Genomic DNA, 18,794 nt, shown 5'->3' with positions numbered 1-18,794 from the left:
CAACAAAAACCCAGGAAAATAAGTTCTGTAAAAATGCTTTGAAGAATATGACTTTTGCGGCCACATAAATCATATATATATATGTATATATGTGGCTATTGTTAAGTTATATACATATACATATATATATATATATATGGCTATTGTTAAGTCCCTTAAGTATGACTGTCTCTCTAAGAAATTCACATGCATTTCTTGGGTGCAGGCTAGCCTTTCCCTTATGATAACTTTCTCTTCGTTAAAGCCCATGTTTCTGTTTATGTCCTTAGTAAGCGCCACCTTTGTTTTTAAAATGTGACTTTATTATATTATTTTAAATAATGTAACAGCATTTCAATCAAAATTTATCATATTGACATATCAAATTTAGTATCTATATATAGAATGATAGCAAAGAGAATTTAAAACCTCAGTGAATATGCTACCTAGAAAAGAACACTAAATATAAGGAGACAGCATTCTCTTCTTGGTGCCACTGATGTTATCTCTGTTTGATCTAGACTTTTAAATTCTTTGGGCTTCGCAAGGACAGAAGTAGAGGCAATACCTAACCCTTTTAAGAGCAGGACCTCAAACTGTGACACATCCATTCTGTTCCCACGTCCCTTACTGGAGCCGGATCTACTGATTACAGTAACTCACAAGAGACGGTAGGTGATGTAGTCTTTACCCGATCACCGGGAGGACTCCAGTACTAATGAAAACAGGTGATGGGAGGAGGGTGATGGGAGGAGGGTGATGGGAGGAGGGTGATTGATGGGAGGAGGGTGATTGATGGGAGGAGGGTGATGGGAGGAGGATGCCTACCAGAGCAGGGCTACCAGAGGAGGGCAATCTACTGGAGGAGGGCTAGTAATGCTGGCTGTTATCCTCTGTTAGGGAAGCAAAGACATTTTCAGATTCCCTTGTCCTCTGTCCCACCCCAGCAGATTCTGCTTTTCCCGCTGAAAGATCATTTGGTTACCCAGAGATGTGTGGAGAAGAAGGAAGCAGAACCTATGTGGCTTTCACTAGAACCCCAGACTTCTTTGCTCGAGCTCCATTGGGAACTCAGTACATTTTTTTAAAAATTTTATTTAAAGTCTAACAGTCATCTAAAACCCCAAGAAATTTAAAGCCCTAATGACGCCTTTTTTTTTTTATTGTAGAATAACGGCTCTTACTAATGTGTGATAGAGATATCTATAGAACAACAGATCCATGAACCAATAGATAAATCAAGGATAGATATCATCTGTTGTACATTTTGTAATTCTGGAATCTTGGAATCAGACCAGACAATGTCACCCTCATTTGCCACTGTCCTTGCTTTTTATCACAGCAAGCATTAACACCCCAGCTTTGCAGTGATGTCACGACACAGCCCAGGATTGTGACGCAACATGACCTAAGGGGGAAACTGCCACCATACCAGCGGTTTGTACGCACCCTTGAGTCCAACCACTTCTCTTGACATTTTGAAATATGCCGTGACATCATTACCCCAAGTGAGCTTGCTTTGGCCTCTTGGGGAATGAGTACACAGTTGGGAAACTTTGGGCTTAGATTAATCACGATTCATTATCTGGGGCTGGACACATTGTTTCTCAGATAAGAATTCAACTTTGTTGTGGTTCAGAAAATAATATGATCAAGTGTGGTGTTTGAACAGGCTGACGACAGGAGATTAGAAGGTCTCAGGAACAAAGCCTCTCTGACCTTTCTCTCTCCTCCTGTCTCACCCACACATCTCCTGCAAAGCGAGCCAGAGAAACCAGGATTCTTTCCTAAAGTGAGTCATAGACACCAGGACCCCTCATTTCAGAGTCCCGCCCTAGGCCCTGGAGGAAGGAATGTGACAAGCACAAAAAACGCAAGAGGACTATGAACAGGGCCTTCAGACCCTTTTGTTCAAGTACACGTCAACACTGCTGAGAATTCTTTCTGGAGTCCAAGTATGTAAGCAGACGGGGTCCCCTGGGTCTTTTCTTCATTTCAGAAACCTCCTGTTGACCAGTTCTAGCTGAATGAATTTGTTATGCTTTTTTTCCCTATCACCCACAACTCTTTTTTTTTTTTGCATTTTTAGGAAATTTATTGCATTTTTCTGTTATTGAAAGTAGATTTTCTTTTTCTCATACTATATCCTGATTGCAGTTATCCCTCCCTCTACTCCTACAATTTTTTACCACCTCCTCTTCCATCCAGATCCACTTTTTTTTTCACTCATTAGAAAACAAACAGCCTCCAATGGATAGTAATATATTATAATACGATATATGGATGACCAGACGTAACAGCTTTCTGTCTGACCACCTTCCTTTACAGAGGAAGGAGAGAAAGCAGAAATTGTTGAGGAAACACAGTTCCTGCCTGAGTCTGCACCAACTGCAGTACTTATTTTCTGGGAAATGTTTACAGTCCGGTTTATATTTATTAAATATTTATTATATGAGTGGGGAAAAGGATGACTACTGACTTTGATGAGGATGGTTTCTTCTATTAACCACAGAGGGGCAAACTGTGAAGGATTTGTTGTCTACAGAAGCTTCCAGACTCACGCCCAGTAACTATTTGTCTTAAAGGAGAAGGACTGACAGTGGCGGTTGATGGTCAAGCTGATGTCTCAGTCAGGAACACCGTTTCCAAACAGTTGAGTGAGCTGTCAATAGACATGTCCACGCCTTTAATTTTGGGTTGTCAAGATAGAAATTAGTACAATTTCTTCTTTCAATATTTGGTAAAATCAGTGTGAGTCCATTTATAGTTTGGAAAGCTTTCTAGTTTGGAAAGTTACTGACGACCAAATTTATTTCCTTGAATAGGCCTGGTTAGATAAGCCATTTCTCCTGAAATGGTTTATGGCAGATTACTATTCAAGAAATTGTTCTTGTTAGTCTATATTATCAAATCTATGATAAAGTTGTTCATGACGGTTCATTTAAACCCTGACATTTACGGAATCTGTGGCGATATTCTCTTTTGCATTTCTGATTATACTGATATTTTCTGAAGACCAGTTATTTGGTTGTCTCTATTGATTTCCTTTCTGTGTGTAAGATCTTTCTGGTCTGGTTGTTGCTACTTTTCTTTTGCTTCCTTGGGACTTACCTGCTCTGTTCTTTCTGAAGTGGTTCGGCTGACTCAGCTTGTGTCTATGCTCAGTTTTGTCAGCTTTGCCCTGTGCACAGCCCACATCCCACAGATTGTGATAAAGCGAGTTTTCACTGTCTTGTTTTTATTTTTGTTGTTTTGTTTGTTTGTTTGGTTGTTTTTTTGAGACAGGGTTTTTTTTCTGTGTAGCTTTGGTGTCTGTTCTGGAACTAGCTCTTGTAGATCAGGCCAGCCTCGAACTTACAGAGATCCCCCTGCCTCTGCCTCCGAGTCCTGGGATTAAAGGTGTGTGTGAACATGGCCTGGCGAGTTTTCACTGTTATTTAGTATTTTGTTAAATATGTAACATTCTTTTCCTTGAGTTATGTCCTTTGATTCATTTATTTGGATTTTTTCATTTTTTTAAATATTGGCTAACCATTAATTCCATTCTGCCTGGTAGCAGGCATTTTTCTTTCTTTTTTTTTTTTTATAAAATTTATTTAATTAATTAATTTTATATCCTGACTGCAACCTCCCCTCCTTCCTCTTTTCCCACTTCCTTCCCCCGTCTTAGCACCTCCCCTGTGTTCAGGCTGGGCAAGGCAGGTAGCAGGCATTTTATGGCTTCTTTACATTTAAATTGTACAGGCATATTTGATGACACAGAATGTGATCTGTCGCCGCTGGGCGGTGGTGGCGCACAACTTTAATCCCAGCACTCGGGAGGCAGAGGCTGGGGGATCTCTGAGTTCGAGGCCAGCCTGGCCTACAAGAGCTAGTTCCAAGACAGATTCTAGAAACCCTGTCTCGAAAAATCAAAAAAAAAAAAAAAACAAGAATGTGATCTGTCTTGATAAAAGTTCCCAATGAGCTTGAGAAGAAAGTGTAATGACAGATTAATCCATAGACATGAGTATATCCAGCAGATTTATTTGGGCTGTGTCCTTCTGACTTTCTGCCCAATGAACTTGTTCATTTCTGAAAGGTGTCAAGATGTTAACCATAAGAATGGATTCCTCTGTTTCTCTCCATGCTTCTTTCAAGGTTGGTCTCACATAATTTGGTGTCTGTCATCAGGAGCATGTATGCTAAGTATTGTTATTTCTTCCTGGAGAATCAGCCCCTTTATTGTCTGATCCTTGATAGCTTTCTTTGTTTTGAAGTCTAGTGTGTCTGGGATGAATAGCTGTTTCTGCTTCTCGTCGTTGGTTTTTAGCATGAGTTTGCATGTGGCTGAGGATAGCATTGAACACAGCCCACCCCAAAATTGTGAACTCACTTAAAGCATATGGAGATTTTGGAGCTGGGAACTTGGCTCAGTGGTGGAACACTTGCCCAGCATGCACAGGGCCTGGGCTACATCCTCAGCACTGAAGAAAACATAATTCTACACACATCAACTATGCAATTCTCAAGCACAAAATTTGTGGATGGCAGTGCTCTACTGTGAAAAGGTTGTATCAGCCTGCAAATCAAAGTCAAAAGTCTCATCTTAACGTCATTTAAATCAGTGTCAGTTGAAGTACAATTCAACAAAAGTCAATTCCTTATGTGAACCTGGAAAATAAAACATGTTATGTGCTTGCTGAATACAGAGAGTGGGTAGTCCTATTCGGAAAAGGACAAATAGGAAAGAAAAAAAAATGGAGTCTTAAGAATGGCCAGAGCTGATAGGGCAAGCAACATAAGACATTAAAGGTCAACATAGTCGTTGGCTTCCTGCTCTTTTCTTCAGGCCCATAGTCTGCGATCCAAACCCGCGGTTATCATAGGTTGGTGTCACTTCCTTATGGCTCTATCAGGATTTTTGCAGTGATTTTGCCTTTACTACTTTCTCCAAATAGGCAGGAGCCTCTATCATGGTTCTATGCATACTGTTGTTCTCCTTGCCTGGGCCCCTATGTTTGTAGCTCTGCTAAAGTCCCATTTTTAAAATTCCAGTAGTCATGTCTTATGATTTTTCTGGGTAAAATCCATCTCATAGCTCTCTAACTCAAACTATAAGGCACCTGACAGGAATATCTCTGTCAACCAGGACCAGAGAAGTGACTCCATCTGTAGTTTTAATTTTTTTGTACTCTTTTGGGGACTAGTCACCTAAATGCATGGACACTTATTCTTACTTGTGAATGTCTTGCCTTAGCTTGACTTGTTTCTAGCAAGCTTTTCTTAAATTATCTTGTCTACCTTTTGCTTCTGGATGTTTGCCTTTCTCTATTCTATATACTTTTCTTCCCTTCTTACTCCATGGCTGGTTATGTGGCTGGGTGGCTGACCCCTGGTGTCCTCTCTTCCTCCTTTTCTCACTCCTCCCTCTTCTAGATTTCTCTTCCTATTTATTCTCTCTGCCCCCCAACCCTGTCTATTCCTCTCTCCTGCCTAGCAATTAGCCATTCAGCTCTTTATTAGACCAATCAGGTGTTTTAGACAGGCAAAGTAACACAGCTTCACAGAGTTAAACAAATGCAGCATAAAAGAATTCAACACATCTTTAACCATTATTCCATGACAGCCATTGTTTAACATTTCTCTGTCCCCAGAACTGCACTTTGGGCTGATGGGAGATGTAGTCATGATGGTTCCTGATTGCCATTGGTGTCATCCTTCCTTTGTCTTTAAATTACCTCCTGGCTTCCGTAGAGATTCTGATCCACACATCTCACTATCTGATAAGTTGCTTGGCTATGCTATTAGTGACCTCACCTGTCTTGAAATATCTGTAGTCAGAAAATATTTTCAGCCTGTAAACTTGACATCCTCTTTTGCTTACTAATTCCCATCTTAAAGTCATTGCTTTCTTCTCAGATTTATTTTTAAGTAAGCCAGGGAAGTTAGCTTCAGCCTTTTACTTAGAAATTTTCTTAGCCAAATACTCAATTTCATTTCTTGCAAACTCTGTCGTCTACAATACACTAGGATACAAACAGCTCAGCCAAGCTTTCTGCTGCATTCCAACAAAGATGCCTTTCTTTTTACTTTCTAATAACATATTCCCATTCCTTCCAGAGTCCTCATCAGAAGCACCAGACCTTAGTTCTGGTCCAGTAATGATGGTGCAAGCCTGCAATCTCAGTGCTCAAGTGGCTGAAGCAGGAGGATTACAAATCTGAGTCCAGGCTGGGTTTCTTACATAAGGGTCTGTCCCAAAACAACATCAAGATAAAACAGCCCCTATTCCTCCTACCATTCTGCAGTGTTGCTCTGCAAGTCTCCAAGAAGGCTGAAGGTTTCCTTGCAGCTCTTTCATTTCTTTCTGGACCCTCATTAGAAGGCGTTTTCAAGCCCTATTCCCAGTGAAGCAGGGTTTTTCTAACATGCACCTCCAGAATTCTCCAACTTCCACTCCTTATCAAGCTCCAAAGTTGCTTCTGTAGTTCTAGGTATTCATTATAGAAGGACTCTTTTCTGACATACCAGTTTCTTTCTTTCTTTCTTTCTTCTTTCCTTTTTTCCTTCCTTCCTTTCTTTTTCTTTTTTCTTTCTTCCTTCCTATCTATCTATCTATCTATCTATCTATCTATCTATCTATCTATCTCCTATATACCATCTGTGTGTCTGTTTAATCTATCAATTTATCATCTATCTATCTATCACCTATCTACCATATGTCTATCTGTTTAATCTATCTATTTATCATCTATCTATCTATCTATCTATCTATCTATCTATCTATCTATCCATGTACCCATCACTGGGAACTAGGTTTTAACAGAGATGAATTTTGAGGAGGCAAAACATTCAATTTATAGCAGTTCTTCCCTGCTTCCTCTGGTATTTCCCTTGCTGGGAAGCTATGGCTTTGGGAGGGTCCCACGGTTCTTGTGTATTCTGTTCTGTTTTGCTTGCCCTTGATCTTTGTTTTCTTTACTTCTTAGTTTTGGGGTTTTCTATTGATGTCTTCTAAAATTCAGAGAGTCTTACCCTGGCCATGTCCAGAGTGCTAATAAGCCCATCAAATGCATTTGGAATTTCTCTTGTAATTTTCATCTCTAGAATTCCTTATTGGTTCTTTTTCAGGATTTCTATTTCTGCTTGTATCAGTAATTTTCATTGAGGTCAGACATGATCCAGTGTAGCTGAGAGAGGTTGCCTCAAAGCTGAGAGCGGGCAGATGTACTTCAGCCTCCCGGTGTGAGATCTGGTCCCCACTGCCCTTTCCACTGTCGTTTCTGCTTCTGCCTGTCTTGTGTTTCTAGTTTGGAAGTAGTTTGCCCGGTAGCTTTACTTCTCTCCTGCACCCAAGAAGCGTTGTTTAGTTTTTAGTTTGTTAGCTCTTTACTGGTTAGAATGGAACAGTAATTTCTGAGGCATTACATGTGAAATAGCAAAATAGAATTGTTTCATTTACCAATTTTCAAAACGCAAAAGATGATGATAGCACTAGGAATGTAGCTAACAGTGGAATGCTTGCTCAGATGTGTGAGACCCTGGTTTCTTTCTCAAGCACCACAGGGGAGGAGAGAGTGGAAAAACATTCACAAAGCAGCACCATTTGACTTTCCTGACATAGTCTCCAACCCATGCTTTGTCCAAGTTCACCCATTCAAGAAGGAAACATTTCTAACATTGAAATAACTGTCAAGAAGCTGCAGTAATTGATTATGCCCACTATCCATAGTTGCTCCCATGGCTTCAGGGTCTCAGTTCATTTGCAATAAGCTAGGTACTCACGACTTGCAAAGAACATAGAGAAAATACCATATGAGTCAAAAACATCTTGACAATTGTCCTAACCCTGCTCCAGGAGCAGCTTTCCTTAGGTCTTCCTCTAGTCCTGTCTCTCTAGATCACTGATGCTTGTCCTATTCTGCTCCTGTGAAATGTGAGGCAGCCATCTTGAGACTCCGATGATGATGACTAAGAGGACGAATATCAAGATGAATAGAGTCTGGGGTTCTGAGGACATGGATCGAGTCTGGGGTTCCGAGGACGTGGATCGAGTCTGGGGTTCCGAGGACATGGATGGGACTCTGGGGTTCTGAGGATGTGGATGGACTATGGTATTCTGAGGATGTGGATGGAATCTGGGGTTCTGAGGATGTGGATAGAATCTGGGGTTCTGAGGATATGGATGAAGCCTGGGGTTCTGAGGATGTGGATGGAGTCTGGGGTTCTGGGATGTGGATGGAGTCTGGGGTTCTGAGGACGTGGATGGAGTCTGGGGTTCTGAGTCTGATGGAGTCTGGGGTTCTGAGTCTGATGGAGTCTGGGGTTCTGAGTCTGATGGAGCCTGGGGTTCTGAGTCTGATGGAGTCTGGGGTTCTGAGGACGTGGATAGAGTCTGGGGTTCTGAGTCTGATGGAGTCTGGGGTTCTGAGTCTGATGGAGTCTGGGGTTCTGAGTCTGATGGAGTCTGGGGTTCTGAGTCTGATGGAGTCTGAGGTTCTGAGTCTGATGGAGTCTGGGGTTCTGAGTCTGATGGAGTCTGGGGTTCTGAGGACGTGGATGGAGTCTGGGGTTCTGAGGACGTGGATGGAGTCTGGGGTTCTGAGTCTGATGGAGTCTGGGGTTCTGAGTCTGATGGAGTCTGGGGTTCTGAGTCTGATGGAGTCTGGGGTTCTGAGTCTGATGGAGTCTGGGGTTCTGAGTCTGATGGAGTCTGGGGTTCTGAGTCTGATGGAGTCTGGGGTTCTGAGTCTGATGGAGTCTGGGGTTCTGAGGACGTGGATGGAGTCTGGGGTTCTGAGTCTGATGCAGTCTGGGGTTCTGAGTCTGATGGAGTCTGGGGTTCTGAGGACGTGGATGGAGTCTGGGGTTCTGAGTCTGATGGAGTCTGGGGTTCTGAGGACGTGGATGGAGTCTGGGGTTCTGAGTCTGATAGAGTCTGGGGTTCTGAGAACGTGGATAGAGTCTGGGGTTCTGAGTCTGATGGAGTCTGGGGTTCTGAGTCTGATGGAGTCTGGGGTTCTGAGGACGTGGATGGAGTCTGGGGTTCTGAGGACGTGGATGGAGTCTGGGGTTCTGAGTCTGATGGAGTCTGGGGTTCTGAGGACGTGGATGGAGTCTGGTGTTCTGAGTCTGATCGAGTATGAGATCTGGAGAACACGGAGAACCATAGTCATAGTCATTTCTGAGACTAAAATAAATTTTTGTCTTTCTAAAGCTCTTATGCAGGATTCTCCATCATTTACTGCTAAACCTAATTTTAGCTGACATAAACCTTGAATCATAAATTCTTTAGGGCTGAGGAGATGGCTGAGGAGTGTCTGCCATGCAAGCATGATGACCTGTTTGGATCCCCAACACCCACTAGATCCAACAGTGCAACTATCTCTGCCTTGGTGCTGTGGTGCAGAGACAGGCAGATCCCTGGAACACATTGGCAAGCCAAACTAGCCAATCACTGAGCTCCAGGTTCAATGAGAGACTCTATTTCAGAAAATAAGGTGAAGAGTGTTAAAGGAAGTGACCTAATGTTGACCTTTGGTCTTCACACACAGGTGCACACATATGCATATACATGTGCACACATGCACATATATGTGCATACATATACACACAAAAAATAATGTAAAAAATCTTAAGGAACTGTGTAAATTTTTTATTTGCTATGATAACTAAACATTCTCAAAGAAATAGTATGTGGTATCACTCCTTTGTATAGATAAAATGAGATAAATATATGATAAATATAATATAAAATATTCAGTATTCTGTAAGTGACTGAAAACTGATTGACAAGAAGAACACAGAGTTCATGGTGACTTTGCTTTTTTTCCTTTGGTTTTTCAACACAGGGTGTCTCTGTGTAGCTCTGGCTATCCTGGAACTCACTTTGTAGACCAAAGTGGCCTCAAACTCACCGAAATCCACCTGCCTCTGCTTCCCAAGTGCTGGGAGTAAAGGTGTGTGCCACCATGCCTGGTTGACCTGTTTTCTTTTAATTAAAATTTTTTTTTAGAAGTTCAAACAGGAGTGTATTATGTCACTTCTACCCTTTCCTCTTCCCCATCTAATTTCTCCCATGCTCCTATTCTTTCTCTCTGGTTCATATATTATCACACACACACACACACACACACACACACACACACACACGCGCGCGCGTGTGTGTGTGTGTGTGTGTGTGTGTGTTTAGGGCTGACTGTTTGGGGTTGAGATTGGGATCCCATTGGGGACTTGTCCTTGAGGAAAACCCATTCTCTCTCTCTCTCTCTCAGTGACCACTGATTGCCTATAACTCTTCAGCTGGGGTGGAACTTTGTGAGAGTTCCATGTTGATATGTCTAGCTGTGTGGTCCTGATGCGGGTGTTATTTACTCAGCTATATTGTTGAAATTTCATGGGTACAACATCCCTAACATGTCTAGAAGACACAAACATCCCAGCATTCATGCACACCTGTATTTCTTGTTGATCCTCACCAGTTCCTCAAATCACTTTTTAAAGAAGATATTTGAAAATTTATTTTCTTTTAATATGTATCAGGTGCCCAAGGAGATCAGAAGAGGACATCAGATCTCGAACTGGAGTTACGGATAGTTGTAAACCTCCGTATGGATGATGAGATTGGAACCTTGGTCCTGTGGAAGAGTAGTTAATCCTTTTAACCACTGAGCCATTTCTCCAGCCACAACAATCATTCTTAAAGCAGGCTCATAAAGGTCAAAAGTAGAATTGAAGTATTACCTGTACACAGTAATGAGACTAGACAGGGGACTAGTTTCCTATCCTACACTTCTTTGAGCTTTGTATCATAATTGTTCCTAATCATTTAGAGTCTATAAACTCTATTATTTAATATTATATTTTGCTAAGCTTTATCATTTTCCATCCCCATTTATGGACTCTTGGATATACATGTGGGAGAGGAGTGTGAGCATATTTCATTGTTTGCTCAGTGAGGTGATGCTTATATGTGCCGATGTGAAGGAGGTTTTAAAGGAAGAATAGACAGAAATATATCACTTTAAAAGGCTGAGCTCAAGGAAACAGTTACTCTAAGTGTTATCTATACTGTTGGCAATAATATATGACTCCCAAAGTATATTTATAAGCTGATTTCCAAGTCCACCCACTGAGCAAAACAATAAAAACTAGGCTGAAAAAAATCTACACGTAGAAAACTCCCCATAGAAGACTAAAGTTGAAGAGGAAACTTGGCTGCACTTTGCATTAGGGGTCATGCTCTGGGGCACTCAAATTTCAGTATTATTCAGTTTCCTGAGGAATCCAAATATGAGCAAGTACCGTGAGTGGTATTTCCCTCAGCTCATCTGTGAGTGTTGTAGGTGATTGCTCAGCATTGCTTTTTTGCTTTGGCTGTATTCTCGTGTCCTCAGGATGATCTGCTAGAGAGCTGGTCTTGAGTTTTCTTCCACCCCCACCATGTATATGCCTTGTGCTTGAGGAGGCCAGGAGAAAGCATCAGATCCCTAGGACTGAAGTTTCACGTGGTTGTGGGTTGCCGGCTGGGTGCTGGGAGTTGAGCATGGGTCTCCTGCAAGAGCAACAAGTGCTCCTGATTTCTGATCCACCTCTCTAGCACCTCCAATTCCCCTTTCAAAAGAAACGCTTGCCGGGCGGTGGTGGCGCACGCCTTTAATCCCAGCACTCGGGAGGCAGAGGCAGGCGGATCTCTGTGAGTTCGAGACCAGCCTGGTCTACAAGAGCTAGTTCCAGGACAGGCTCCAAAGCCACAGAGAAACCCTGTCTCGAAAAACCAAAAAAAAGAAAAAAAAAGAAAAAAAGAAACGCTTTCCGGTTCTCTGATGTTCTCCTTCATTTTTTTTTTTAAATTTTATTCTTTTTTGTTTGTGTGACTGAATGTTGATGGTCAAGAATTTGGAATGTTTTCCCAGGCATTTATGTGAGGGCATGTTCTGACTAGATCCCTTGTCACCAATACATACCTGCTCCCCAATTCTCACACTATGATGGCCTATTCCTTCTCGCTCATGTTGTATGTAAAGTGGGCATTCTTCTAAGCATCTCTGCAAATTTAAGTATATGTAGAGTTTCTTGGCAGACATAAAGTTCATGACTTTCACTGTGGATAATGAAATTAGTCGCTCTATTACTTTTTATTATCGTTCTTTTGGAGTTTTGTTTGCTTACTTTACTACTTTGAGAATATTTTCTTAAGTTACAAACTTGGCATTTATTTCACCACTAAATTTAACTGTCAGTGGAACTTGTCTACATGATCGATTTTTTAAATTCTAAGATTTACTTTTATTATTTGTAATTGTGTATGCTTGTGTATGGGTATGTATATGTGATTGTGGGTGCTGGCTGAGGCCAGAGGGATCAATTTCTCCTGGAACTGGAGTTACAGGCGGTTGTGAGTTGCTCAATGTGGGTGTTGGGAACCGAACTCAGGTTCTCTGGAAGTTTAATACTCGCTTTTAAGTGCTGAGCCATCTCTCCAGCTCAATAGTCAATTCTTATAAAATAAGCTATATTTTCTTTCTCTTCTCTGTAATTAGTTTTTTGGTTAGTATACATTATGGTGTCTTCAATTTCAAGTGCCACTATATATAAAGCATATTCTTTTTTCTCATTTTATGTATTTGTAGTGTTGTGTATGTGTACGGTGTGTGCACGTGTAAGGTACACATGTGGCAGTCTGAGGTTGATGTTGGGTGTCTTTCTTGAACTCTTTACATCTTTATGCTGACGGGAGTTACAGGCACTACCACCATGACCGGTTTTTTTTACATGGCAGCTGGAGATCAGAACTTAGTTGTTATACTTGCACGGCAGACGTTTTACCAACTAAGCTGTCTCCCATCCCATAAAGTATATTTCTTAAATGAGTTTTCCTGGTCTGTTCACAGGCTAAAAACTGGGAGCTTATGTTGGTTCGATTGAGAAGTGCACCCTATAGGCTCATATGCTTGAATGCTTGGTCCCTGGTTGGTGGAACTGGAGAGGTAGGAGGTGTGCACAGCCTTGTTGGGGAAGGTGTTTCACTGAGGCGGGATTTGAGGTTTAAAAGATTCTCTCCTTTCCCATTGTTCCCTCTCTGCTTCCTGATTGTGGATCAAAATGTGAGCCCTCACCTCCCCTAAACCTTTGAAATCATAAACACTTTCCTTTATAAGTTGCTTTGGTCATGGTGTTTTATCACAGCAATAGAAAAGTAACTAAGACAAAGCTGAAATTCAGTATAGTCCCCGATGGTTTTTTTTTTTTTTTTTTTTTTTTTTAGCACCCTTTACTAATCTGAAAGTCCTGATGCTTGGTGTTCTCATCTTCAGGATACCATGACGTCTTGCACGTGCCATAACAATGCTTTTGATTATGAATTAGAATGTGCGAATATTAACAGATAAACTATGACTGACAATAACTTCTTCACTTTTTACTGGTAAAATATATACATGATAATTAGAAATCTGATACATGTTTGTTTGAACTAATATAAGTTCAGAGAAACAATGATGGGTAATTAAAGCCCAAAGGAATCACAAAGGAAAATACCCCATCATTTAATTAGATAGAGCTAAAGAACAATCCATTAAATACTATAATTAACTTAAAGTCCTTCCCTGAGAACAAGTATAATAACATGTATGTATAAAGATCGTGATGAAATCTATTAGCTTGTAGGCTAAAACTAGATATCAACCATCTAGATTATGAGAGACAGAGAAAGAGAAAGAAACAAATCCCAGTGCCATTATCATTGGCTTCTCAGTCAGCTCCCATTGTCAGCTCCCATTGACATTCAGAGAGTCCGGTTTGATCACATGCTCATTCAGTCCCAGTCCAGCTGGCCTTGGTGGGCTCCCATTAGATCAGTCACACCATTTCAGTGGGTGGATGAACCCCTCATGGTCCTGACTTCCTTGCTCATCTTCTCCCTCCTTCTGCCTTCCACTGGACCTTGGGAGCTCAGTCCAGTGCTCTCATATGGGTTTCTGTCTCTATTTCCATCCATCGCCAGAAAAAAGGTTTTATGGTGATATTCAAGATATTCATCAGTGTGATTATAGGACAAGGCTAGTTCAGGCACCCTCTCCTCTACTGCCCAAGGACCTAGCTGGGGACATTCAATGTGCTCACTCATTAGTGGACTCTAGCCATAAACAAAGAACATTGAGCCTATAGTTCGCGATCCTAGAGAAGCTAAATAATAAGGTGAACCCAAAGAAAAACATATATAGATCCTCCTGAAAATTGGAAGCAGACAAGAACGCTGGGAAAAAGTTGGGAGCATGGGGGTGGGGGTGGGGGTGGGGTGGGGGGAAGGGGAAATGGGGAGAGAGAAGGGAGAAGGGAAGGATTGGGGAGAGCTTGGGGGAGTGGGATGGTTGAGATGGAAGAAGGGTGAATATGGAAGCAGGGAAGAAGATATCCTTATTAAGGGAGCCATTTTAGGGTTGGCAAGAGACTTATATTTATTTTTTAAAGGCAAACAAAATAATTTGTGACTCCTCAATTATTTCTCACCTTGTAGGTAGATATTGTTTTATATACTAGGTATAATCAGTCATCACAGATTCATGCCCCAACAATGTTTTCCTTTTTTCAACTGAATGTTTTTATTATTCAGAATAATAAAACAAAGCAGGACAATAGTACACATAACCTCATTTTCTAACAAAAAATAAATTTTAGGTTGTTCATCACTTAATTTGCCTTGGGGATCTTTGCGTCAGACTGCATAAACAGAATTAAGGAGCTGATTCATAGTAGTCTTTTTTAAATAAACAAGAATCAGTTCATTTTAATTAGTTTTTCAAAATTATTGCTACTTCCTTCCTAAAGAATATGTTTTTATAAGTATGGTACTTGGGATATGACACAGTAGTATCAAAGCAAAGAATCTTTGAGTTATGGGGAGGAAGGCAATAAATGAAGCTATTGTAATGCTGTTTATTTTTACTCTCTCTCTCTCTCTCTCTCTCTCTCTCTCTCTCTTTCTCTCTCTCTCTCTGCATGCACATAAGCATAGGTGTTAGAAGAAGCTAGAGGAGACCATTGGATGCTCTGGAACTGGAGTTACAGGCATTTGTGAGGACCGATGTGGGTATCAGGAAGCAAACTCAGGTCCTCTGCACAAGCAGTACCTGCTCTTAACTGCTGATTTATCATCTCTCAAGCCCCAGCAATCCAATTTTATTCTTTGTAAATTATACATTTTCAAAAATCCGTATGGCCTTTGGATATTGAAATAAAGCTCATACTATAGTATCATTTAGTATTTTTTTTAAAAAGAATTTTGTTTTGAATTCTTCAAATGATAATATGGCGTGGTGGAAGTATTTGAACAGGTTTGCCTGTGTCCAAATCCCGCTTCTCTAACTTATAAGCAGAGTGACCCTTGTCAAATTATTTTATCCTAAAATTGTGTGTGTCTAATTTTCCTCCTTTGTGGAAATAAGGTTGATTAAAATAATGGTTGTAATTTGCTAATTAATAGATACAAAGGACTTAGAATTATTCTTATGTTAATTAATGTATTTTTAATGAATACTGTTGAGGGAAAAGAATGTGTTATGATTTCTGGCTAAATTCAGATTAAACTTCACACAAAACCGGGTACTCTACAACTGAATAAAAAGTTTATTTCCCTAGTTACAGTGCAAGAGCAGGCTCAACCACATGACCTTAACCTTTACTACAGACCATCCTTCACTGAGCAGAAGATGACTCTTAGGTCTCCAATAAGCTCTTGCTTACTGTGAACTAAATGTATAATTCACTTTATTGCTGGTAATGAACACTGGAGCATGTTCAGATTTGGTCTCTTCTTTAAATTTGTCCTGCTTCTGTCAGTGCCCTGGGCAAGCTCATGTTTTATTTTGCGTTTGTCACCTGACAAAAATGACAGCTGTGCCTTGTGGTGCTGTCCTCCAGCCCCAGTCCTTAGAAGCGGGAGATGGGAGTCATGACTGTCGGCTTGTTTGCAGCACAGCCGACCCTGTCTCAACATGCACAGAAGGGAAGGAGGAAAAACACCCACAAATGTCAAAAATGCACACTATATTAAGAGCATAGTTTGCCAAAGTTATAAGACCTCAAACCCCCCGATGTGCAGTCTTATAGCCATTTTCTCCAGAGGGCAAGTGATCAGCTAACGTGTTTCATATCCTCCCTGCTGCCGTCTGTGATGTGTGCGCATGGTCACGTGTACACAAATGTGCATGCACAGGACTCCTCAGGAAATTGAAATATCCCCTTCCTAGCAGCCATCTGCTGTGTTTTCCTCTTGACATTATATACATGCTAGTTTACTGATATACCAAGTGATATACATATATATGCATATATATATATAAACAGACATGTATGACGCATATAATCATTTTTGTGTGAGTATTCAGAAGAGTGTAAAACATACACAGTTATGTATTTAAATATGAGTATGAACTCCTCATCTACTCCTCAGGTGAAAATACCACTGGGACACTGGAGACTTTGTCTGCCTGTGAACACTTCCAATAAAGTCCTAGCTTACATCAGTATCTGGAGACTTTGTCTGCCTGTGAACACTTCCAATAAAGTCCTAGCTTACATCAGTATCTTCCATTCCACACTCAATTATCGATGGATAATTAAGTTACTCCTTAAGTTTTTTTGCTATTAGCAACAGTGTCGCCATGAGTTTCTTCTATTTTAAGTTTTTATTCCATTTATTTGTGTGTGTGTAGTGTGTGTGTGTGTGTGTGTGTGTGTGTGTGTGTGTGCGTGTGCACCTCCTCCTGCCATGATGTCTGTGCTGAGGTCAGGGGACAGTTTCCAGACCTGGGTCTTATACCTGGATCCCACTCAGTGAGGGGAGAACCAGCTCCCACAGGTTATTCTCTCCTCTTCACACGCAATGTGGGCGCACTCGCCGCCCCGATAAATAAATTAAAATGAAGACACTTAAAACAGGAATGAGTGTTGAATAAGCCATTTTTCACCCTTGCGTTTTCCCACAGAACCCTGGCCTCTCGTAGAGGAGGTCATTTGAATCACTTGGGCCACTGATTCTAAGCCTGCACCTGTCACTCTGGTTTCCATTAGTGCGCTGCACCTGCACGCTAGGTCCCCTTCACCTCATTTTCACCCTCAGTAGCAGAGGTGTCAAATTCTTAAGACGCCTACTGTCCGTGGAGCTGCGTGTCCAGTTTTCCAGAGAGTGCAATTATTATTTGATTAAACAAATTCTTCTGTGGAAACTACCTGTTTCTCATATAAGTGCAACTGGAGTTAAATGTACTCCCCAAAAGTTAAAACAACCTTTTGTAGCAAATAGTTTTGCAAGTATTTCTAGTGTGTCTTGGCATTTTATGTTTGTAGAATTTACTTATTAGGAAAAAACTTTGGATGTGTTAGAAAGACAGAGAAAGGACCAGTGAAACGGATCAATGGGTAAAGACACTCACCACCAAGCCAGATAGATGCACTGACTTTTCTCCCCCGATCTTCCATCTCATGGCTTATCTTCTCACCTCTATGTATGTGCCATGATATGTGTGCTCCTGTACACATACACACATATACAGACACACACATAAATGAATAAAGGTAAAATTTTTAAAGCTAGGGAATTTTCAGTAATCAGATGATTCATTAAACAATATATTTAAAACTCCTTACGACTAATGTAAATGAGTAACATATCCTTGCAGAAAGGAAATGGCTCTTACCTCTGTTCTTACAAAGAAAAACCCCACACATAGAATTTTTGTTACAAAAAAGTGCTAAGTTATAATCATAGTTGATTATTTATGATGACATTTCAGCGGTGTGAAGAATGTTACCACTGATAGCCGAGAAATTAAACAGATACTTGAAATTTTTAATTTGACATTTTTAATTTGGGTTCAGTTATTTTTTGATTTGGTGTCTCTGATTAAAAGTGTCATGGAACAGGGAAATCAGCTCTTCAGCCTAAGACTGGAACTGCTTCTTAGCCCCACAGCAGCTCCACCTTGGTGCTTTTGTTCCCCCCATTTTGCGACAAACTTGCTATTCGCCTTTGTTTTCCAGGCTGGTCTTGAACTTGCAGTTTTCCTACTTTTAAAAATGTGTATCAACCAATACACTTACTGTATTTAAACTTGTTTACCATACAACTTAAACTTATGCTCTCCGGTTTTCCTCCTTCTCTGATTGTATTGTGGGTATGGATTAGTTCATTTGCATGAAGGAGCTGGCTGCTGGCAAAGCTTGTTGCTGTGCTCAGCTCTTTCAAAGCCAAAAGATTTTGAAAGAAGATGGGCATTCTCCAGCTTCCAAATGTTGACTCTGGATCTGTCAGCCTAAGTAATAATAGGCTGCCTGCTGCCTGAAAGGTCAGAGTCACAGACTGATTAGAGCATCGCAATTATGTGGAGAAAGAAACACTGGGTCATCTGAAGCCAAGTTTGAGCTGGACTGTGTCCTGTGACCTACTTTGCTTATATTGGATTTATTTCAACAGATGGAACACGTCTAATGCTTTCTGTATACCAGAAGCAGCCATTGTTTAAGCTTGAAGGTTTTAAGGATGATATATTGATGGTTCCATCCTTCCCCACAATCCTATTAATAAAATAGTTGATTTGTCAAAACTGTGTGTTAGTTTAGTTTTTTCTTTTGCCACCTAACAGGGCAATTGGTGGAGAATAGATGTTTACTTGGTCCATGGTTCTAGAGACTGGCGAGTGGGAGAGCGTCACATAGGAATCTGGCAGGGCCCTTCCTGCTGTCGTATAACATGATGGCCAGATAGAGCAAGTTCCTTCACTTGGGTCTTCTTGGTCACTTTGTCATATCAGTTTCATCCTATTGTATCCTCA

The 18,794-nt window shown here is 40.9% G+C and overlaps 1 protein-coding gene and 1 long non-coding RNA gene across 2 annotated transcripts; both read left to right on the top strand.

Annotated features, from left to right (window-relative positions):
• Positions 1 to 742: 742 nt before the first annotated feature.
• On the top strand, positions 743 to 18,455 carry LOC119801326. Its single transcript, XR_005283168.1, has 3 exons — positions 743 to 1,934; positions 12,855 to 12,950; positions 14,978 to 18,455. It is a non-coding gene; the product is annotated as an uncharacterized LOC119801326 (long non-coding RNA).
• On the top strand, positions 6,667 to 10,050 carry LOC119801325. Its single transcript, XM_038311863.1, has 2 exons — positions 6,667 to 8,765; positions 9,096 to 10,050. Exons 1-2 carry the CDS (start codon positions 8,038 to 8,040, stop codon positions 9,226 to 9,228), a joined length of 861 nt encoding a protein of 286 aa, XP_038167791.1. The 5' UTR covers positions 6,667 to 8,037; the 3' UTR covers positions 9,229 to 10,050.
• Positions 18,456 to 18,794: the final 339 nt, after the last annotated feature.

This window comes from Arvicola amphibius, chromosome 14, assembly GCF_903992535.2.
Source record: "Arvicola amphibius chromosome 14, mArvAmp1.2, whole genome shotgun sequence".
Classification (NCBI taxonomy): Eukaryota; Metazoa; Chordata; class Mammalia; order Rodentia; family Cricetidae; genus Arvicola; species Arvicola amphibius.
Note: the sequence above shows the minus strand (reverse complement) of the source record. Positions and strands in the feature narration are given on the sequence as shown.

Coding starts and splice junctions, on each gene's coding strand:
- LOC119801325 (XM_038311863.1), top strand. CDS start 8,038: ATGGGACTCTGGGGTTCTGAGGATGTGGATGGACTATGGTATTCTGAG. Junction 8,766..9,095: donor GAGTCTGGGGTTCTGAGTCT/GATGCAGTCTGG, acceptor TGTTCTGAGTCT/GATCGAGTATGAGATCTGGA.